The 17,877-nt window shown below is 42.6% G+C and overlaps 2 protein-coding genes across 8 annotated transcripts in view; both read right to left on the bottom strand.

Moving 5' to 3' along the window:
• The window catches only part of ndrg3b (ndrg family member 3b), a 50,245-nt gene extending 47,546 nt beyond the window's left edge, over positions 1 to 2,699 (bottom strand). The window contains exon 1 of one of the 4 annotated variants that reach the window (XM_031566531.2): positions 2,485 to 2,699. The gene's annotated coding sequence lies outside the window, so the exon portion shown is untranslated. The remainder of the gene's footprint in view (positions 1 to 2,484) is intronic. The other 3 variants (XM_031566528.2, XM_031566532.2, XM_012834557.3) reach the window with 3 other exon arrangements.
• Positions 2,700 to 2,897: 198 nt separating this feature from the next.
• Positions 2,898 to 16,116, bottom strand: phf20b (PHD finger protein 20, b). Of its 4 annotated transcripts, none has more exons than XM_012834578.3 (19): positions 15,912 to 16,116; positions 13,760 to 13,860; positions 13,109 to 13,280; positions 11,949 to 12,033; positions 11,772 to 11,848; positions 11,211 to 11,676; positions 10,755 to 10,859; positions 10,272 to 10,415; positions 9,896 to 9,955; positions 9,526 to 9,768; positions 9,208 to 9,366; positions 8,962 to 9,069; positions 7,979 to 8,104; positions 7,506 to 7,684; positions 7,025 to 7,124; positions 6,401 to 6,596; positions 5,413 to 5,863; positions 4,887 to 5,094; positions 2,898 to 4,644 (listed from the first exon to the last, which is right to left on the bottom strand). In XM_012834578.3, the coding sequence occupies exons 2-19, from the start codon at positions 13,840 to 13,842 to the stop codon at positions 4,499 to 4,501; spliced, it is 3,108 nt and encodes a 1,035-aa protein (XP_012690032.1). In that variant the 5' UTR covers positions 13,843 to 13,860; positions 15,912 to 16,116; the 3' UTR covers positions 2,898 to 4,498. The 4 variants fall into 4 exon arrangements, with proteins under 4 accessions (XP_012690032.1, XP_031422386.1, XP_012690033.1 ...); XM_031566526.2 differs by lacking the exon at positions 15,912 to 16,116 and adding an exon at positions 15,170 to 15,729; XM_012834579.3 differs by lacking the exon at positions 7,979 to 8,104 and having other exon boundaries at positions 15,912 to 16,115.
• Positions 16,117 to 17,877: the final 1,761 nt, after the last annotated feature.

Below are 17,877 nucleotides of genomic sequence, written 5' to 3'. Positions count from 1 at the left end.
CCTACATCCAGTTACCATGACAACTTTCCTCTCGGCTCTGGCCCAAAAGATGTCTGCCTAGGCAAAGTTTGAAAAAAAGAGACAGGTCCCATTTGAGCTGTTGCTTCTCCAACGCACAGGCTGGTTTTCTGTGCCACCGGATAGCTGCCGTCTGTAGACCATTTCCTGCCTACTGCTGCTGCTGCTGACTCTGTCGGACTGTACCTGTCCTCGGAGAGAAAATGCTGTATCATCAGATAAGCATTTGAAAATATAGCCCAATCAGCCATGACTCCTGCCACAACACGGCGGCAGTGCCCAGTGGCACCAGAAGGGTGTGGGTACGACCCAAGCCAAAAGGCATAGGAGAGATGACAATGATGGTGATGTGCCATTGGATACAGGAAGCAGAGGTCAGATAATAAGATCTAAACCAAGTCAAGATGTACTGTCATCTCTCCATCAGGAGACAACATAATGCCCCGTTTCATAGACACGTATATTTAAAGACAAACACTTCAGGGAGGATGATGTTATGTCTAAATAAAACCGGAAAGAGACACAGCCTATATTGTGCTGGGGAGGGTGAGGGAGGCAGCTTATTTTCCAGGGAGGATTCATCTGTCCAGGTTCCAACAAGCAATTGGTGCGCCTCCAATTTTCCCTGTGCCATTACGGCCTAAACCACATATAGCTTGGCCTAGATGTGGTGACTGTAAGGGGCAAATCAGCCCTGAAAGGAGGCTCTGTTTACTTTGGACCTTGTATCTTACCACCTCACCCCAAGAAAAATACCAAACAAGTTTCCAGGGCTAACCTTATGTGAATGAGGCACGTCTGTTCAATTGCTAGACATTACATAAAAAAACACTTCAGACAACCAAAAAACATCTTCCAGTATACTCTGAAAGAGCCAAGGTGAAAGGACTTCTTAGCAGAACTGTACTAGCACCATCAACATTTTAATAAGCTACATGCTTTACATGTGAAGAGATTCTTTCAGTAACGTGGAACAAGGGTTCACCGTGTAGAAAATGGTCTATGAACAGCCCTTATACTAAAGGGCATAGAAGACGACTTTTCTTTCCCAGAGACTGCTGCCTGAAATAATAATTTAAATTCACACAACACTGAAACTCAATCAATTCTCTCTTTAGGGAGGAAAATGTGAAAACATCCTCCAACATGAGGTTAAGTTGAGTCTTTTACATAACACTTGGCCTTTAGAGAACACTTCAGTGTGTCCTGTTTGTGATTGCAGGGAGGTTATGTCGGACCATCTGGGCTCAAAAACCACTGTCACTAATCTCGTGGCTTTACTGGCCTGATGGTGTTTTTCCTATCTTTGTATTTTGGGAAACTGGGTTAGCAGCACGACTGTTCTCAACTCTTAGGAAAAAGAGATAATGCTTTGTTCTTGAGCTTAGATGACATGACACCTCCTGGTACCATCTTCTTCAAAAGCACACATCTGTCAATATGATTACGGCGAATGATTCCAATAAATGATAGGATAAGAGCTGGACAAAGACTCTATGATCGTAATAATAATACAAATCGAGAACTACTGCTCGTAGTCAACTTTATGGTTCCCTTAACAGGTGTAATGTTAATTTGTGATACATCCATGGATACAAAATCATCTTCTATTCTGCTACACGTTTAGATAGTGCACTTGACGGACACCCATCACCACTGGCGTGACCGGTATATGTGATAATCATAATCTGCATTTTTCTCACATTCCACTGACTGAAGTCCTTGCTTTACAGAACTTTTCATTCTACCTGAGCCAGTGCCACTAAGGCAGAAAGACGCGATAGATGTTGAGACACAAACTAAACATGATAAGATTGCAAGACACAGATGACCGTGTGGTTGTGAAAAAGGGGATCAATTACATTAGCTAGCGCTAATTTAGCTAGCCTGTCGTAAAATATTGAGAGAAGGCAAGTTAGCTTACTTGACAAACGATTTTACTTGCCAAGTTCATGGCTTTACATTCAATAGCACATGAAGTTTGTTCAAACTTTTAGGCTTACGCAGTCATCAAATGCAAGTTGTTATCAAAGGTAGTTAACGGTATTAGTTTGGCATCTACCCTACCAGCTATCCATGTGAGTTCACCTTTTACACTTGTTTACTCACGTTAGCTAACTGGCTAGCGATAGGTTAATAGTAGTTAACAATATAACGTTACACACGAATTATGACGACCACAATGGTCTGATAAAGGTATTGTAACAAGTTAGAAGAACTTTCGTTCATAAATCGCAAAAGTGACATTTACAGTGACCACAGCGCTGAAGCTAGCAACACATTCGGTTGCTAGCAATGTCCTGTTAGCCAGGTTTTGGTAAACCGTAGCTGCTTGGTTGACTTAGCCACAAGCATGAGCTAACGTTGGCTAACTGCTGTTTTTTTACAGGCGCGATATTCGGGTATCTTCGGACGAAATACAGTGAGCACGTATAATTTGCGATGTCTCTATTTCATTGTACTCACCGTCTAAATGCAAAGCCTGGGGAAACAATTCCTTCGACAACAGTGAATGAGCGTCCTGCGACTTCAATCCCACACACGTTCCACCGGTGAAACACAAACTCTAGTTTGGAATCCACACACAGGCAAAGACACACACTTCGGGGCGGACCTACAGTCGTTGAGACAGCCCATACACTAGACTAGGGTTCAGCGTTTCAATACGCCCCTATGCGGATTTACTATACCATGTCGGCACAGATAGGCAAATCACAGCGATAAACAAACTTCTGTTAAATCGACTAAAAAGCATTGCGAGGAATTACAATGGTAACAATGTACAATGGGGTTTCTGCTTTATCATCATATCCTCACATTTAGGATATCAGTTTTCTGATGATTCCCATACATAAAAAGAAAACCACATTAGGTTTCAATCATAATAAAACTAACAGTTTGCTTTAATACGTGTCTACTCTTGAATACAATGCTTTATTTTTTCTGGACAGGCAGGGGACAAAATATGATACAAAAAATGATATGATGATAACAAGGGGCACTGGCTGTTATACAAAAGGAAAGAATACAAAGTGGCCCAAGCTCACCATACTCTACATGCAGAGGTAAGAAGGCATAAACAAAGACAAGAAACAAACAAATCAGACAGATAAACGTGCACATTGAAAAGCAACGAGATTACTCCTCAACAAAAAGAAGATAAGAATACTGGACATGGAATAAAAAAAAAAAACGAACATAAAAACAATTAAAAAACTGGGAGCGTCCCTCTATTTGCCTGCGCACGGAGGAGCCATATGGTCGTGGGCTTTGGCCCACACACGACACACACCATATGCAGTATTTTTCTCCAAGTACTACCCTGGGTGCTAGGCAGACACCTACTCTCAGCTTAACATTTCACATAGAGTCAATAAATAAAATCAAGCACAATAAATTAAATTCTGGCATCTGGTGCCTTTTGACAGAGAAAAAAAAAGAATTAAAGACATATTTGTACTAGTAGGCTATGATGTCAATACAAGATTTTGTCTTTTAAATGTACATATGAATGCTACAAAATAAAAACATATAAAAGTACTATACAATTCCCTATGAAATGAAAAGATTATTTCACAGGGTGACATCTTTCAATTAGGGTCACATAGAAAGCGGACAGTTTCAGTTGGAATAAGCAAGAGTCAGGACAGCAAAGAGCATTACCATTATATGCCGTAATCATTAAGAAAAGTACAGTTTCTATTAATATAACATGCAGATTCTGCATAACTATTTTTGGACAAAAAGTGACATAATTTCAAAATCAACATGACAATCAAGTCAACCCCTTGTTTTCAGCAAGTAGTTTTGATGCGACGAAACACCAGGATATATTACATACTGTATTAAGTAGAAATATAGAAGGAAAATGCAAAGACCTGCAGATAAAAAATATATATTCTTTTTCAATTGACATTATGCTTTAGCTCTTTGCCAGAGTCGTTATGTCTCCATTCCAAAGCCATTCACTGCACAGAACATTTAACAAAACATAGATACACTTCAGAAGAGGATATTTTACAAGACATGTTGAGTGACTATGAGAGAGAGGACACCCTATGACATACATAAAAAGGTCATCGCTAAAACAAGGCTTTGTGCTCCGCGTTTTCTTGCTTGCATTGCATGTTTGCAGCCCTCTGTTGCATCTCAAGTTTGCAAGAAAAGCAGTAAAGGACACTAGAACGCCTCCATTACCAGGGGGGAGAAGGTTTAATTGGGGAAGGCATAAGCCAAAATTACAATGTTTCTCTGCTCCTGTCATCACCCCCGTATCTGCCCATTTACAGTTCTGCTCAACAGAAAGCCCAAGGGACTGTTTCTATTTTCTTGCAGGGCTGTGGATGGATGCCTTTCGTTATGTGGTTATTATTTTTCATCATCATTATTATTATTATTGTTATTATTAATCTGCCTAGCTGTGGAGTGCCAGTCTGCTTTCTTGGTTTGCTCCATTGGCACCCCGTGAGGTGTGGTGCCATCATGTGGACGAGGAACAGACTGCAATCTGCTGCACGGTGCCCAAGTCGGTCAGGAGCTCCTTGATGCGGTGCTTGAGCTGAGGTAGGCGGGCCAGCGGGTCAGGGGGCTCCAGCTCGCCTGTGTAATCCAGCCAGCTCTCCAGCACTACAGAGTACAGAGAAGATGACAACCAGAGAACGCTCAGAACAGAACAGAGTAACAGAGAAAGATGGTACTTTTCTCAAAGGTTTTGTCTGTCAAGGCACTCTTCAGTATCTCTGTTATTGCAGAAGTGCAGCCTTCGTCTAAGCTCATAGCAAATTCAGCTGATCATTCAACTACAGTTATTTTTGTAATAAATCATTCATCAAGATAATGATAATGTTTAAACTTATCAGAACTCTTACCATCCAGCTCCCTCTCGATGAGCTCCATCCGATGGGTGACCTCGTCCTGCACGGCATCGATGTGGTCTAGCAGGTTGAGCTGCCACTGCTGCTGCAGCACCAGGTCAGGGTCTGGGTCGACGTTGTCCTCCAAGTCCTCCACCTTCACGTCAGGCTCTCCGCCCCTCTCCACCTCTCCGTTCTGCAGCATCTTACTCCACTCCAGCTCCTGAGCGCACAATCCCAGCAGGCGTTTTTAATTTTTTCAGATCAGTGGTTGGTTGGTTTACTTTAACAAATACACTTACTTACCACTTCACACACAACGTTGTGAAGAGGATCATTTTCAAGCAAAGATAAAGATGGATATAAATGTGTTGGTGTTTGCTAGAGACTAGCTTTTATGGTCATAAACTGGTCATTTACAAAATTCTCTGAGTGACCATGCATTTATTCAAAATGTCCTTGCGTTTCTGTGTTATTTTGTCTGTCATAAGAACACAGCCACAGACTACGTGGCATCTATGTAAACTATAGGCACACTCACTTTGGCATTGCTGTCGTCCTCTTCCTTCACGCTGATGGCCATCTGAGTCTTGGACCAGTCGCGGCCCAGTGCCTCGCCGGCGTACCTCTGCTCCATCTCCAGCAGGTCCTCGGTGCTGCGCAGGCTGTCCTCTAGCTCCGAGCCGCCGCGCGTCTCCACCACCAGGCGCTGCTCCACAGCCGGGTAGTAGGTGCGAGGCTTCTGGTAGCAGTGTTCGCTACTTATGTAGGAGTCCTGGAAGGAGGCCACACGACCCGGCTTGTCCTGGGAGGATGCTTCCCATCTTCCGTGGCTCTCTGGGTCGGCGGAGGTCCTGATGTAGGGGTCTGTGGATGACGGGGACGGGGAGGGGGCTGCCGATTCTGGCTCCGACGGGCCTGCCTTCCTCTTGGAGTGCTCGGCCTGCTTCCAGGGCTGGCGCCACAGCTTCAGGTCAGGGTGTGCCTGGGCCCTGAAGGGTGAGGGTGGGTTACTGATGAGTGTCCATATTAATAGTTATGCGTTTCATTATATCAAACAACGCCATGCACAAACATTGATCTTATACCGTATAAACCTGAGCAAACTAACTCATTTTTAATTCAATTATTATTATTAATTTAGTTTTAAATCATAGAACGGATCTTATCTTATCTTTCCTATTCAGTTCATAAAACTGTAATGTTTTTAGCAACAATAGAATTACCCTCATAACACTTGAAAAAATAAACACCCCTATGTACTCAAGCCAAACATGGGAAACAAAAACATCTCTGCACTGTATCACCTGAGAGGGTTTGGCCGACATTGTAAATAAAAATCGACTTTAATTTACATCTACACTCAGTCCATGAACTGACCACATCCACAACCACTTCACATCACAAAGAATCTATAATTCAAATCAATACATGACCCTTTTGCCACTGATCCCCTGACCATGTCCAAGACAGAACCACCCCAGCCAATGAGCAAGTTTAGCTCCGACAGGGAAGCAGCTGGCACTCACTGGAGTATGCTCATCTTCAGCTGCAGGCCGCTCAGAACCTCAAAGACGCGCTGCACGTCCCCCAGCAGCTGGTGCGTGGCTGTTATCTTCCTGCCGTTCTGGTGGGAGTAGTTCTCGCCCAGAAAGGACAGGCCATACATCTGGCCAGAGTTGAGCCAGTCCCGGTCGTACCAGTACCTCCGGCTCTGCCTCTGAGCTGCACACAGCATGAACACGCACAGAAAAGCACACGGTCATCACAAATATAATGAACTAGCTCTTTTAATTAGCATCTGGTTTCTCCGTAGTGCCACTGAATCCCATGAGTACCCACTGATAAAAGTGTTAACCTACTAACTGTAAATAACATTGGACTGAATTTGAGATTCATTTACAAATCAAAGCACAATACTGACAAACCTTTACAAGAAATATGCCATGAAAACAAACTGTATTTATATTGCAGTACTGAGGTCTTCAATATTGGTCTATTAGCTATCTTTCTATGTCCGTCATGAAGCTCAACAGAACACAAGCTCTAGTCTAGTGTAATATTTGGTCCTGAAAGCCCATATCAACAACCACCTGAGACAACACAGAGCCTCTGAAGCCCCCCCCCTCCCCCCCGACCAGATGCACACTCACCAGGGGGGTCTCTGCAGATGTAGCAGGAGTATGTGTCAGGCACACTGTCCTCCATGAGCCCCATACACGTTCCATGCTGCCAGCAGAAACACTCCTCACACTACAACACACACACACAAACACACACACACACAAGAAAAGACGGTCAGAGGAGGCCACAGTCTTACTAGCTGAAACAACACTCATTGCCATGTACATACAATCTTAAGTTTTCATGTAGAAATATACATTACACACTAGTCTGAGGACAAAGGTTTTAAAGCCCTTTTATGTGAATTTTTCACTTTAGCATTGACTTCACGGTCCGAAAAACGTAAGTATAACTTAAGTTACCAAAAGCCTGCAAAGTTTAACATTGTGAACAGCATTTACCGGACCATATTGTCAAAGTAAAATTCCTACACTACATTTCTGTCTGGCTTTTGTTCTACCAGTTGATCTACACGAGCGCATAGAGCTCATACTACATATGTGGTCAGACCTGGATCATGAAGTCGTTCTCCTCCTGCACCTCACACACACAGCGCACAATCTCTGCTCCATGAGGCTCTACAGCCACACCCTGCTCGGCGAGGGGTGTGGTCAGGTCAAGCTCCGCCTCCAGCTCGTCCTCACTCCACGTGGGGCTGTCTGTTGACCATTCACTGGCACTGTCTTCACCTAGAACAATGTCAGCAAAATACATGGTTCGGTACAGGAGTCACAGATATTCTCACAATTACTTAAAAGTCTGTGAATTTGCAAAGCTTAAAAGCAGGAAACAGACAGACATGCAACGTTAGAAGCAGTGGTCAACATGTGACCAAGTTGAACAAGGCTACACCTGAATTCTGAGAAGTGGTGGGGTAGAGAGACCAAACTAGACACACACAGACAGAAGAACTAAAGACAGGCGGGTTACAACAGTAACAGTTACAAAGGAGAAGCAAAAACATCTCTCGTCTCAGTACCCACCATTGAGCATCGTCTGTGTGTGGGGTTCCGAGTTGTTGTGTTTGTGGGAGAGGGGTAATTTGAGGGCCAAATTCAGAGTGCAGTGAGGAGCATTTAAGCCAATGTTCTCCTCACTGCTGCTATAGTCTGTCAGGGATGGAAGCAGATTGCGCACAAGCATTAGGAGATGTGCACACCAAGCTAGAGCTGCAGCTCTGATGTCTAAGAATCGACAAAGACAGGGTCAGCTGCCGAAGACAAAGAACAACTAGCGCACTTAACACAAAGAATGCTGGGAGGAGCCTCTATGGCACACATAGGCATTCATATGACTGGGGTTCTTTTAGTAAGACACAGGAGGAGGTTTAAGCAACAGATCTCAGAGACAACCAGGAAAGGAATGGACTCCAATGCTGATCCCAAATATAGCATTTGAATTGTATGTATACCAGCTGCAGTAGTCAAGACACTGTCTTCTATGTTAGATGTCTACATGTTATAACTAAACTAATGTTTAAAGCAACTCTATGCAACAGTTTGCCACTTTGAGAGATATGTTTTAATGAGCAACTACTTTTGGCATCATCTTCAAATTATTTTCTATAGAATATGGTCATGTGAAGGACAAATAAACACACTTGTCGTTCAGGCTATGAACTATGTAGTGTGTATCGCCAAAAAATGCCAGTCAGCCTGTTAGAAAGCTTCAGTGCCAACTGGGCTGTTGGTGGTGATGGCACGGCGTGGGCATGCTTTTTTGCCAGGGAGCTCACTAGTTTTAGACAAAAACTCCATAACGCTTCTTTAAGACCTTTCCATTTTCAAACTGATAGGAACAGACATCTGTCCTACTCAGCTACAAGTTCTTGAGAGGCAGAAGACAAGGCAGACATGAATGGAAATCTGAGCATCTAAGCAGCCTGTCCTATGAGGGCCTGAGATGGGAGAAAGCAGCAGAGCCATAGATCCAGCAGAAACCAGACACATCATCCACAGCTCCTCACCTGACTTGGACCTCATCATCTTCTTCTTCCTCTTCTTCTTTTTCTTCAGTTTGATCCGTAGGAAGTCCTTCTGCCTTTTCTCTCTCAACCTCTCCTTTTCATGTTCGCCTAATTCAAAACACATACACGAGTTCCCAATTCATTCATTACACATTTACTACAGCACAAAAAGTACGGTATATTTCACCGTCATTAACATATGTATTTCATGGAGGTATCTACTGAGATAAATGTAATATGCTCAACCTATTTCCATGGCTTTGCCATCTGGATCATCAGTGGACTTGCGGTTCATCTGCTGGTTTTCCTTGCTCTTCTCGCTGTTAGGCAACCGTTGTCGGTGCTCCCCGTTGGCAACAGGGGGCGACAGTGGGTGGCCTGACTTGCTGTCACTCAGAGGGGAGTCTGCAGACACAGCGAAACAAGGCATGCTATAAATAATCATGAACAATATATGAAACCTGTACATATGGTTAACATGGATATCAAAACATGAAACACTCAGATGACCAACACCAACATTCAGAATGCCGTCACTGAGGCTCAAAGCAAAGAGACACTCACGTAAAGAGACTGTGCGCCGTCGCCGTGGTGTCTCCATGCCAACAGCCTGTTTCTCAGAGGCGCGTGTCTGGATGCTGCGCTGTGGGCTGAGCTCGCTCTCGGCGTGGTAGTACTTCATGTGGTAGTGCAGGAGGGAGGCCTTGCGGAAAGACTTCAGGCAGCCCGCCACTTTACACTTGAAGGGGTTGTGGTCCAACTCAATGGACAGGATTGGTGGTGGCTGGTTTTTGATGACCCTATACACTACACACCATAGAAGCGGACAGGTGATTAGATGTAGAATGTCTTAATGTTAGCTTTATGGTAGTTATTTAGTGTTGAGTGGATGTGTGTGTATGAAGCATATACATGTGTGTAATCTTATACGCACGTGGTTCTCTGCTGTATTTGTTTGTGGCCGGCAGATGGATTTGTTGTCTGACGAGAGTGGCTAAACAGAAAGAATTCAATGCATGTATAAATAGATTGATTAACTACAGCCTCCTGTAACCACTGGTGCCATACTCCGCCATGAGTCATGGCCATCCACAGGTTGGGGCGTATCACTATCAGACAATAAAAGTCAATCACAGTGTTTTGCATCAAGCAACTGGATACGGCTTCCTATGACATACACAAAGCAAGTGTGCCTTGTGTGGAAATGGTATAATAAGGGATTTAATATAACAAACATAATTGCACATTTTTATAACTATGGAACACAGCACATGTGATAAGTACTGGTAATTATGTCCATGGACACCTACCCAGATCAGGTGCAGGCACGGCCCCTGCCTCAGGCTTTGGGATTTCTGATGGGCTGACTAGGCCTTTGTGCTCTTTACTGATTACCTCCGAACCTGCTGGGACGGACTCTGATCTGGCTTGTTTCTGGGCTCGACTGCTTCGGTCTGAGGAAGAGAGTTTCAAATCACTTTAGACTTCAATTTTCAACGTACCGTTTAATAGCCCTTATTTCCATAGGCTAAAAAAAAAATTACTGTATGGTTGCACAATATGTTTAAATGCTATTGTCATGAATAAAAATGTATCAACATACAAAAAAATGACAAAAGTATTTGTCCCCGTCTTGTGCCTATGTGCTGTACTTTGCATGACTACAACAGTGCCAAATGAAGCAAAGCATAGACAAGAAGCAACTTTCCTAGAGGGCAGGTTACACAGTGGCATAGAGTTAGATTGATGGTTTCATTCAAAGTGAATGAAGGAGAGTCAGCAAGATCGTTGACCTGTGCTCGTGTCCCTCCTGTTCCTCTTGGGAGGCGGTGTCTGTCCAAGGGACGCTCTCCTCTTCCTGAGCTGAGGGACGCTGGCCTTGCTCTGGCCCTCTTTCTCTGTGAGTAAGAGAAGCCATTGCCTCAGCATGACTCTGCTTAGCCCCATACGTTAGCTTGGCAGTGAGCAGAACCTAAAGTGGTTACGTAACTTAAGCAGTGCATTGCCTCTACGCTTTCCCTTCTCAGTTCAGTCTCTCGTTTCTTCATTTTTGCTTTCTATTCAACTGACGCTTCCCTGAGGCTACCTCTGGCTTTGCTTTCTCTGACCTGTTCAATATTCTGTGGTGTGAGACATTTATGCTGTGGAACTATTTCAGACTCCCAATCATTTATGAACATTGTGAAATCCTTCATAAACAAAGGCTGAGGGTTGTTTTCAAAACTAACATTCGGACAGCCCTGGTTTACCTTCGGTCAGGCTTCTCCTGGTCCTTTTGGCTAGTCCAGGGTTTTCTCCTGAGGTTTCCTCATTCATCTCCTCCTTTTCCTTCTCCTCCTCCTCGGGGGTCTTTTCGCTGCCCCTCTGCCGTTTACTTTTCTCCTGTGGTGACTCCGTGTGGAGCCCATCTCCATTCACCACTGCCATCTTCTCTTCAGGATCCTGACCCTCGGCTTTGCCGTCTAACCGCATCTCTTCATCTCCGTTGGACAACTTCTCCGCTTCCTTTTTCTGGGTTCCGTTTAGCAGTTCGATGCCATCGTCCTTCATTCTCTTGACGTCCTCCTCATCATCGTCCATCTCACTCTCTCCATCATGGTCAGATATGCTGTGTCGGGATCCGTTCATTCGCCCGCTTCCATTCGGTTTGGGTCTCCAGTCTTTGCCATTCGGCTCTCTCCTCCTCCCCTGCTGGCCGGACCTTCCAGAATTTCTCTGTGTAGTGAAAGCAAAATACACGAGTCAAATACATGTTTTCCTAGGCACAAATATTACTTAAGTACTAACCAAAACTACTGAGAACTTCTTACCTCCTTTTGAAAAGGTTTCACTTTGATGCCCTTGACAGTCTTCACCACTCCATCAAAAAACTTAACCGTGTAGGAGCCTAGGATGAAGGATCAGGCAAAGAAGTCGTTTCAACTCATAGCTACAAACAACTAATGCATTCTCATATGGCTGAACACTGTCATTTTACAGGTGCTTACCATCTTTGTTGACTGAGCGAACCTTGGCTGGATAGTAGCGACAATCTGACCAGCTGGCCAAAACTTTCTGATTAACTTGAAAACCCTGCAAAAGTAGACATTCTGATCAAGTCTGTTCTACCGTTGATACAGTGCAAACATGACACAGGGGAATATTCCACATCATTATCAAACCAGTGGATTAGCGTTTAGACTAGTGCTGTCAGTTTAACGCGTTATTAACGGCGTTAACGCAAACCCAAATTAACGCCGTTAATTTTTTTATCGCGAGATTAACGGGATTTTTTTTTTTATATAATTTTTTTTTTTTTTTTTAGATTAACATTCTTTTTGGCCTCGCAAACTGTGTAGTAGGCTAAAGTTACGGTTTGAGTGAATGGTGAGCGCGATACCGCGAAATGGATGAAAAAAAGCTTCTGAATGGAAAGTTTACTTTTAAAAGTTGTGTTGTGCAAAAGAAGCGAGCTTCACTGTTGTCTGAAAATGTCAACAGGCAGCTGGCTGAAAGCAAAGAAGTAGTAGGTTTACCTTTTATTGGCAACCTAACTGTTATGGTTCAATGTTTCTGAAATAAGAGGCCTGACTGCTATGTTCCCAGCAAACTTGAAAAAAAGAAAATATTAAGCCATGGTTTAACTGCACTATAGGCTGAGTCCTTGTTTACCTGAAATGTGCACTTTATAATTTTATTTTGTTTGGCAATATTGGTTTTCAATAAAATAAAACATTTGCATAAAGCAAGCCAATCAACTTTTCCATGTTGATAAAGGCATTAAAGTAAAAATAAAATGATGGAAAAAATAAATAAACGAAGGGACATTTAGAATAGATAAAAAATTGCGATTCATTTTGAGTTAACTATGACATAAATGCGATTAATCACGAATAAATATTTCAATCGTTTGACAGCACTAGTTTAGACCACAATACATTTTGTTTCAGACCAAAACATTGAGTTCAAGCTGAATGTGTAGAGCAAGAGGAATGGGATTTCAATGCCTAGATGTTCATTTCCTGTAAATCTGTTCACCTGTCAGTCAGTCCTGTTCCTAGTACTAACACCTGGTCAATTCACTTGTCTCAGAAATCTTCGATACCCAGTCCTGGAAATCCTACCCCATAAATGCTTTAGGGGTAAACTTGATCACAGAACCACTCACCATTCCTTGACGGTTCTCCTGAAGGCCTTGTCTCCTTAACCGTACCCGTTCCATGGGTCTCAGGTAAGGGCTGTTCCAATCAAACCACTCATCATAGCGATGGCTCCACTGCCTGTAGTGAATCAGCACTTTCTCATCTTCATAATCTATCTTCTCTATGTTGGCTGCATACCTGTGGAGAAGGACATACTCTCTGTTATAACATTACAGAAACACATTGTGAATAAAAGGTTGTATCCACAATACAAATGACAAGAGACAATATACGCCCAGTGCCCACTATATGGATATCTTATGGAGAGCCAACTCTGAATATAAAAACCCCAAAAGCATCATACAGGACCCCATAAATCCATATTTTTAGCAAACCTAAGATTGATTTTCAGCCTAAAATACTGTTTACTAAAATTACGCAAGGATGGTAGTAAGAATGCAACAGGAATGCACTCTTTTCCCTATGAGTTCTTCATTAAATATCAATTAGGTCTGAACCAGGGCTAAACACAGATGATGCTTTCTCTCAGTTTTAAAATGGATGAATTGGGCTCGGGGCATTGGCAGCTGCATCAGAGCAGGCTAAAATAGCTTTTTGTCCCAAACGGAAGGAAGGACTGGGTGGGTGGGGGGGTTGGGCTTGAGGAAGTCACTAACCAGTTCTTCAGGCTGTCGCGAGCCTCCAGCTGCTCTCCCACCTCGAAAGTGATCCCTCGTCTATGTGGAGGCGTCTTCGTCATTCTGCTCACATTCACCACCTGCAGGACAGGGCATTCATCAGGACCCAGTCAAAAACAGGGCACGATAGCTGTTGGTGCTGATGCGAACATGCTGCTCTATCAACAGCAATAAATCAGAGAACATATTTTAACTTATATTAAAACAGTCATTACATGCATATGCTTAAGGGTCTTAAGAGGCTGCAACAACAGCTGAACATCTATAATCCTCTAAGGGCTCACGAGTGGATGATTGTTTAGGCATTTATTGACCTTCTTTAAGCTGTGGCTGTTTATGACAGTGTCATATGAGCAGGTTATAACACACCATGTCTTGGCTGTACTCTTCAGCACCCACTTGTGGTACAGTCAGGTTATTGTAAACAGCATCATGCCTGTAAGCTACTATCTGATCTGATTACAACCTCCACTTGTACTCCCCAGTTACAGACCAACAATAAGAGAGGTGTGTGTGTGTGGGGGGGGGGGTCATGTACATAGTGTAATAGGGTTGATATGGGGAGGACAGCCTACAATTCACCACTACCAGTGTAAACTGTAAAAAGGTGTCACAAAATGACCTAGTACTTTAACTAGATGTATAGACAAACTGTACTATATTTGATACATTGACTATATATTATCTATACAAGATATAACCCACAAGTGTGTGTTAGGGAGGATCTTTACGTTATACCTATAATGTTAATGTTTCTTAAACCTTTGCCTTATTACTCTGATAATGTTCATAATTCAGTGCCCACTAAACGTAGCGGTATTTGCTCTATAATATGTCGCACTGTTATGAATAAATACATGAGCAGGCTTCATATACTGCGTTTACATTTTCAAAGGAGCAATACATGTATACATAAAAGTTATAAATCGTGTGCATCATATATCTTCCAAGCCAAGGTTTCATAACTGACTCCGCTTCTATCCAATCAGATTTAGCTTACGCACTCATGATGTATTCACTATTCCACCAGTCTCGTGTACAGTCACGTTCTCAGCTATTCTATGCATTTTCTTGTTCGCCGCTATATGTAAACAGAACATATCATTTTGATTTTAATGAAAGAAATCACTTTTCGCCCGCTTTAAGATCCACGCATAGAGTTTCAATGGCACGCATCGCAGATATGGCGTGACGCAAATGGCGCGCAATACGCTTCCTCCTCGTTGTTTACCTTGTCAATATTGTTAGCCGATTACAAAGACAATATCGGACGGAAGTTTTAAATACAAGATTTAGCTAGAGTACGCAGTGGGAAAAAATGACCAAACCTTGCTCTTTGAGTATATACCGCACAACATGTGGAATGCGCCAGTAATTTTGATAACTCACCACATTTGCTTGCAAGCTCAGCAACGTGGGTGCAACGTTTTCGGCAACAGACTGCTAACATTAGGCTAAGTCTATATTGACTTCACGTTGAAAGTCATTGTCTGGTTCTAAAATAATCTGTTAATTTATCGTAAAGTCACACGTGTGGGGTCGTTTCTGAAGGCTTTTGGACAAAATTGCATTTTTGTATGTGTAACATGACAAATCATCTGCTATGCTAGTTTATTTATGCTAGTCTTCACATTGTTCACTTCTCAACCGCGAGGGCTTCTGATTTCATGAAAGCTGATTGGTCAAACCTCCTGACAGCTAGTGATTTAAGCAATTTCATTGGCTGAAATGGTTGTCTGTCACAGTTGGCTAAACCGGGGCCTCTGTCTCGGCCTGCTGCTAGATGCACCGGGATACCGTAATTACTGTTAGCGAACACAGGACACTAACTTCACTGAAAAGTAGCCGAATCTTCTAGAATTAACGTAACGTACACCCCACGCACAAACAGAAACAGTAAAATTACATTTCATGCAAGCTGCTGGAAAACGTATTTTAAGAGATTTTGTTTCCCATTGTAACATGAAAATCGTAATAGCATCATTAGTGGAAGCATGCTTCTCAGCAAGTTTAATTTCCACACAACCATCATCACTAGCAAAATAATTTCGAATAAAAACATAAACTTCTGAATAAACCATATCCAGACCGGAGATTAGCGTGCTTCATTAGTAAATAAAATGCCATCTACCTTTCAGTCGTGCAATCCTCGTGGGTGACGTATATGACAACTGCTGAGAGTCCTTCAAGTGGTAGCGGTGCCTCGAGTAGGTAACCCACGCAGTTTGTTTTCTCCTGCGAGCTCGATGGAGTGCAAGGCCCGCTGTTACGGGGTGGCGCTAAACTGCGCTTGCGCTGCTCCAAGACAAGCGCTCCCTCTCTCCCGTTCCAAGAATTAAGGAAGAGAGATGTTGTTTCACTTGAATACGTGTACATTTTGGTTTCTTTCCTCGCGGCCTTACTGCTTGCTCTCCATATGAAATAAAACTGTCAAAACTTGAATTAGCGAATGTTGTTTTAGGAGAGTGGGACCAGGAATGGGCAGTATTTGTATTTAGAAGTATTTGTATTTAAAGGAGCCATCGTATGCCCATTTTCCCACAAGTTGATATGGTTCCTTGGGGTCTCAATGAAATGTTTGTAACATATTTTGGTCAAAATACCACAAGAATCAACAGCACCCTTTTTACCCTGTCAAAAACACCTCCCCACAGATTGACCTGTTTTGAGTGCCTGTTCCTTTAAATGCTAATGAGCCAGCTCCCCCCTCCCCCCTCCCCCCCTCCCCCACGAGATGCGCTCGCCTAGCTGCTGCCTGCCCAGCTAGCCATTACCTTTGTAGAAATATGGCTACTGCAGATGAAGATAGCGTCGTGCAACCATATCGTTTTGAACCAGAGTCAGACCCTGAACAAGAAAAGGCTCCCGAACAAGTTCGAGAAGTTAGGGCTCAACAGGACGTTTCTGAATGGTAAGTTACCTTTGTCACTTCTACATTTTTTTTTTTGTACATTGGCTAAGGTCTCACAGTCTTGTTAGCGGTTTTGAGAGCATAGTGGTGCTAGAGATTCGATATACGTGAATAATTTGTGCATGTATGAGTATGTAGCAAATACAGTGTGTTTATGTAAGTTACTGTTTGTGAAAGTGTTTGTGTAAATGCAAGTAACGGGAACGCCATAAAGATATAAATGCTACATGAGTAAAGTTCCATCTGTAAACTAAAGTGTTATCTTACAACAGTAATTGACCAAGCAGGGGTGGGGGTAACGTTTTGACCTCCATTAATTAGCGTTTAAACCTTGTTTACTTATTAAATCGTTGTATTTGATGACTTATGACTTATTTGATGTCTGTAATATGAACACAACTTTCAAATAAACTTTACCTGCAAAGTTGTCACTTTTTAAAACTCTGTTTATACAGGTGTATTTGTGGCAAGTGTGATCAAATGCCTACGGAGCCTGAGCATGTATGCTGCAGGGAGATACCACAGGTAGTGTGAATTCATTTTGAATGGCACTGTAAATATGAAGTCATCATCTGTTTTATATTCCATGTCACTTACACTTTCAATATTCAAGGTTACAAGAAGACTACTGCAGCTTCAGAACCCAACTACATGTATGGTCGATCACCCAGGCCTTGAACCTGTGTGTTTGAACGTGTACTCACTACAGAATGCATCGATTGTTTATAGGGCAGATTATGGGCCTTTACGTCTAAGAGGAATAGAGCAGTAAGTTTTTTTTTTTTTATGCATGAGTTAGTCATTTCTGCAATACAAATATGACTGAGGAAAAAAATACAATAAATGACCCTTCCCTCTGTATTACTTTGCTACAGTGTTAATTTTGGCAGCTATTTTCGATTTAGTCTTAGTCTTAGTCTTTAGACGAAAATGCATATTAGTTTTAGTCACTTTTAGTCATTGTTATCCTCCTTAGTTTTAGTCTAGTTTTCGTCGACGAAAACTCAGAACATTTTAGTCTAGTTTTAGTCGATGAAGTCTCATTACATTTGAGTCTAGTTTTAGTCACATTTAAAAGTCCATCTTATAGCCACATTAAACTCCTACATAATAGGTATACATTTCTTTGAAAAAATGATCGTACTGTTACCTGCATAACATTCCAAGAAAAGGAAAGACTACGTTT

This window comes from Clupea harengus, chromosome 4, assembly GCF_900700415.2.
Source record: "Clupea harengus chromosome 4, Ch_v2.0.2, whole genome shotgun sequence".
In the NCBI taxonomy this organism is placed as follows: Eukaryota; Metazoa; Chordata; class Actinopteri; order Clupeiformes; family Clupeidae; genus Clupea; species Clupea harengus.
This window is presented reverse-complemented; position numbering and strand designations above follow the sequence as displayed.

Bases quoted from the DNA above. Each gene is read 5' to 3' on its own strand.
- phf20b (XM_012834578.3), bottom strand. From the start codon at position 13,842: ATGACGAAGACGCCTCCACATAGACGAGGGATCACTTTCGAGGTGGGA. The intron at 8,105-8,961 runs GTGAGGAGCTGT...CATCCCTGACAG, and splicing joins GATGATGAGGTCCAAGTCAG to ACTATAGCAGCAGTGAGGAG. The intron at 4,645-4,886 runs GTAAGAGTTCTG...TGTACTCTGTAG, and splicing joins CATCGAGAGGGAGCTGGATG to TGCTGGAGAGCTGGCTGGAT.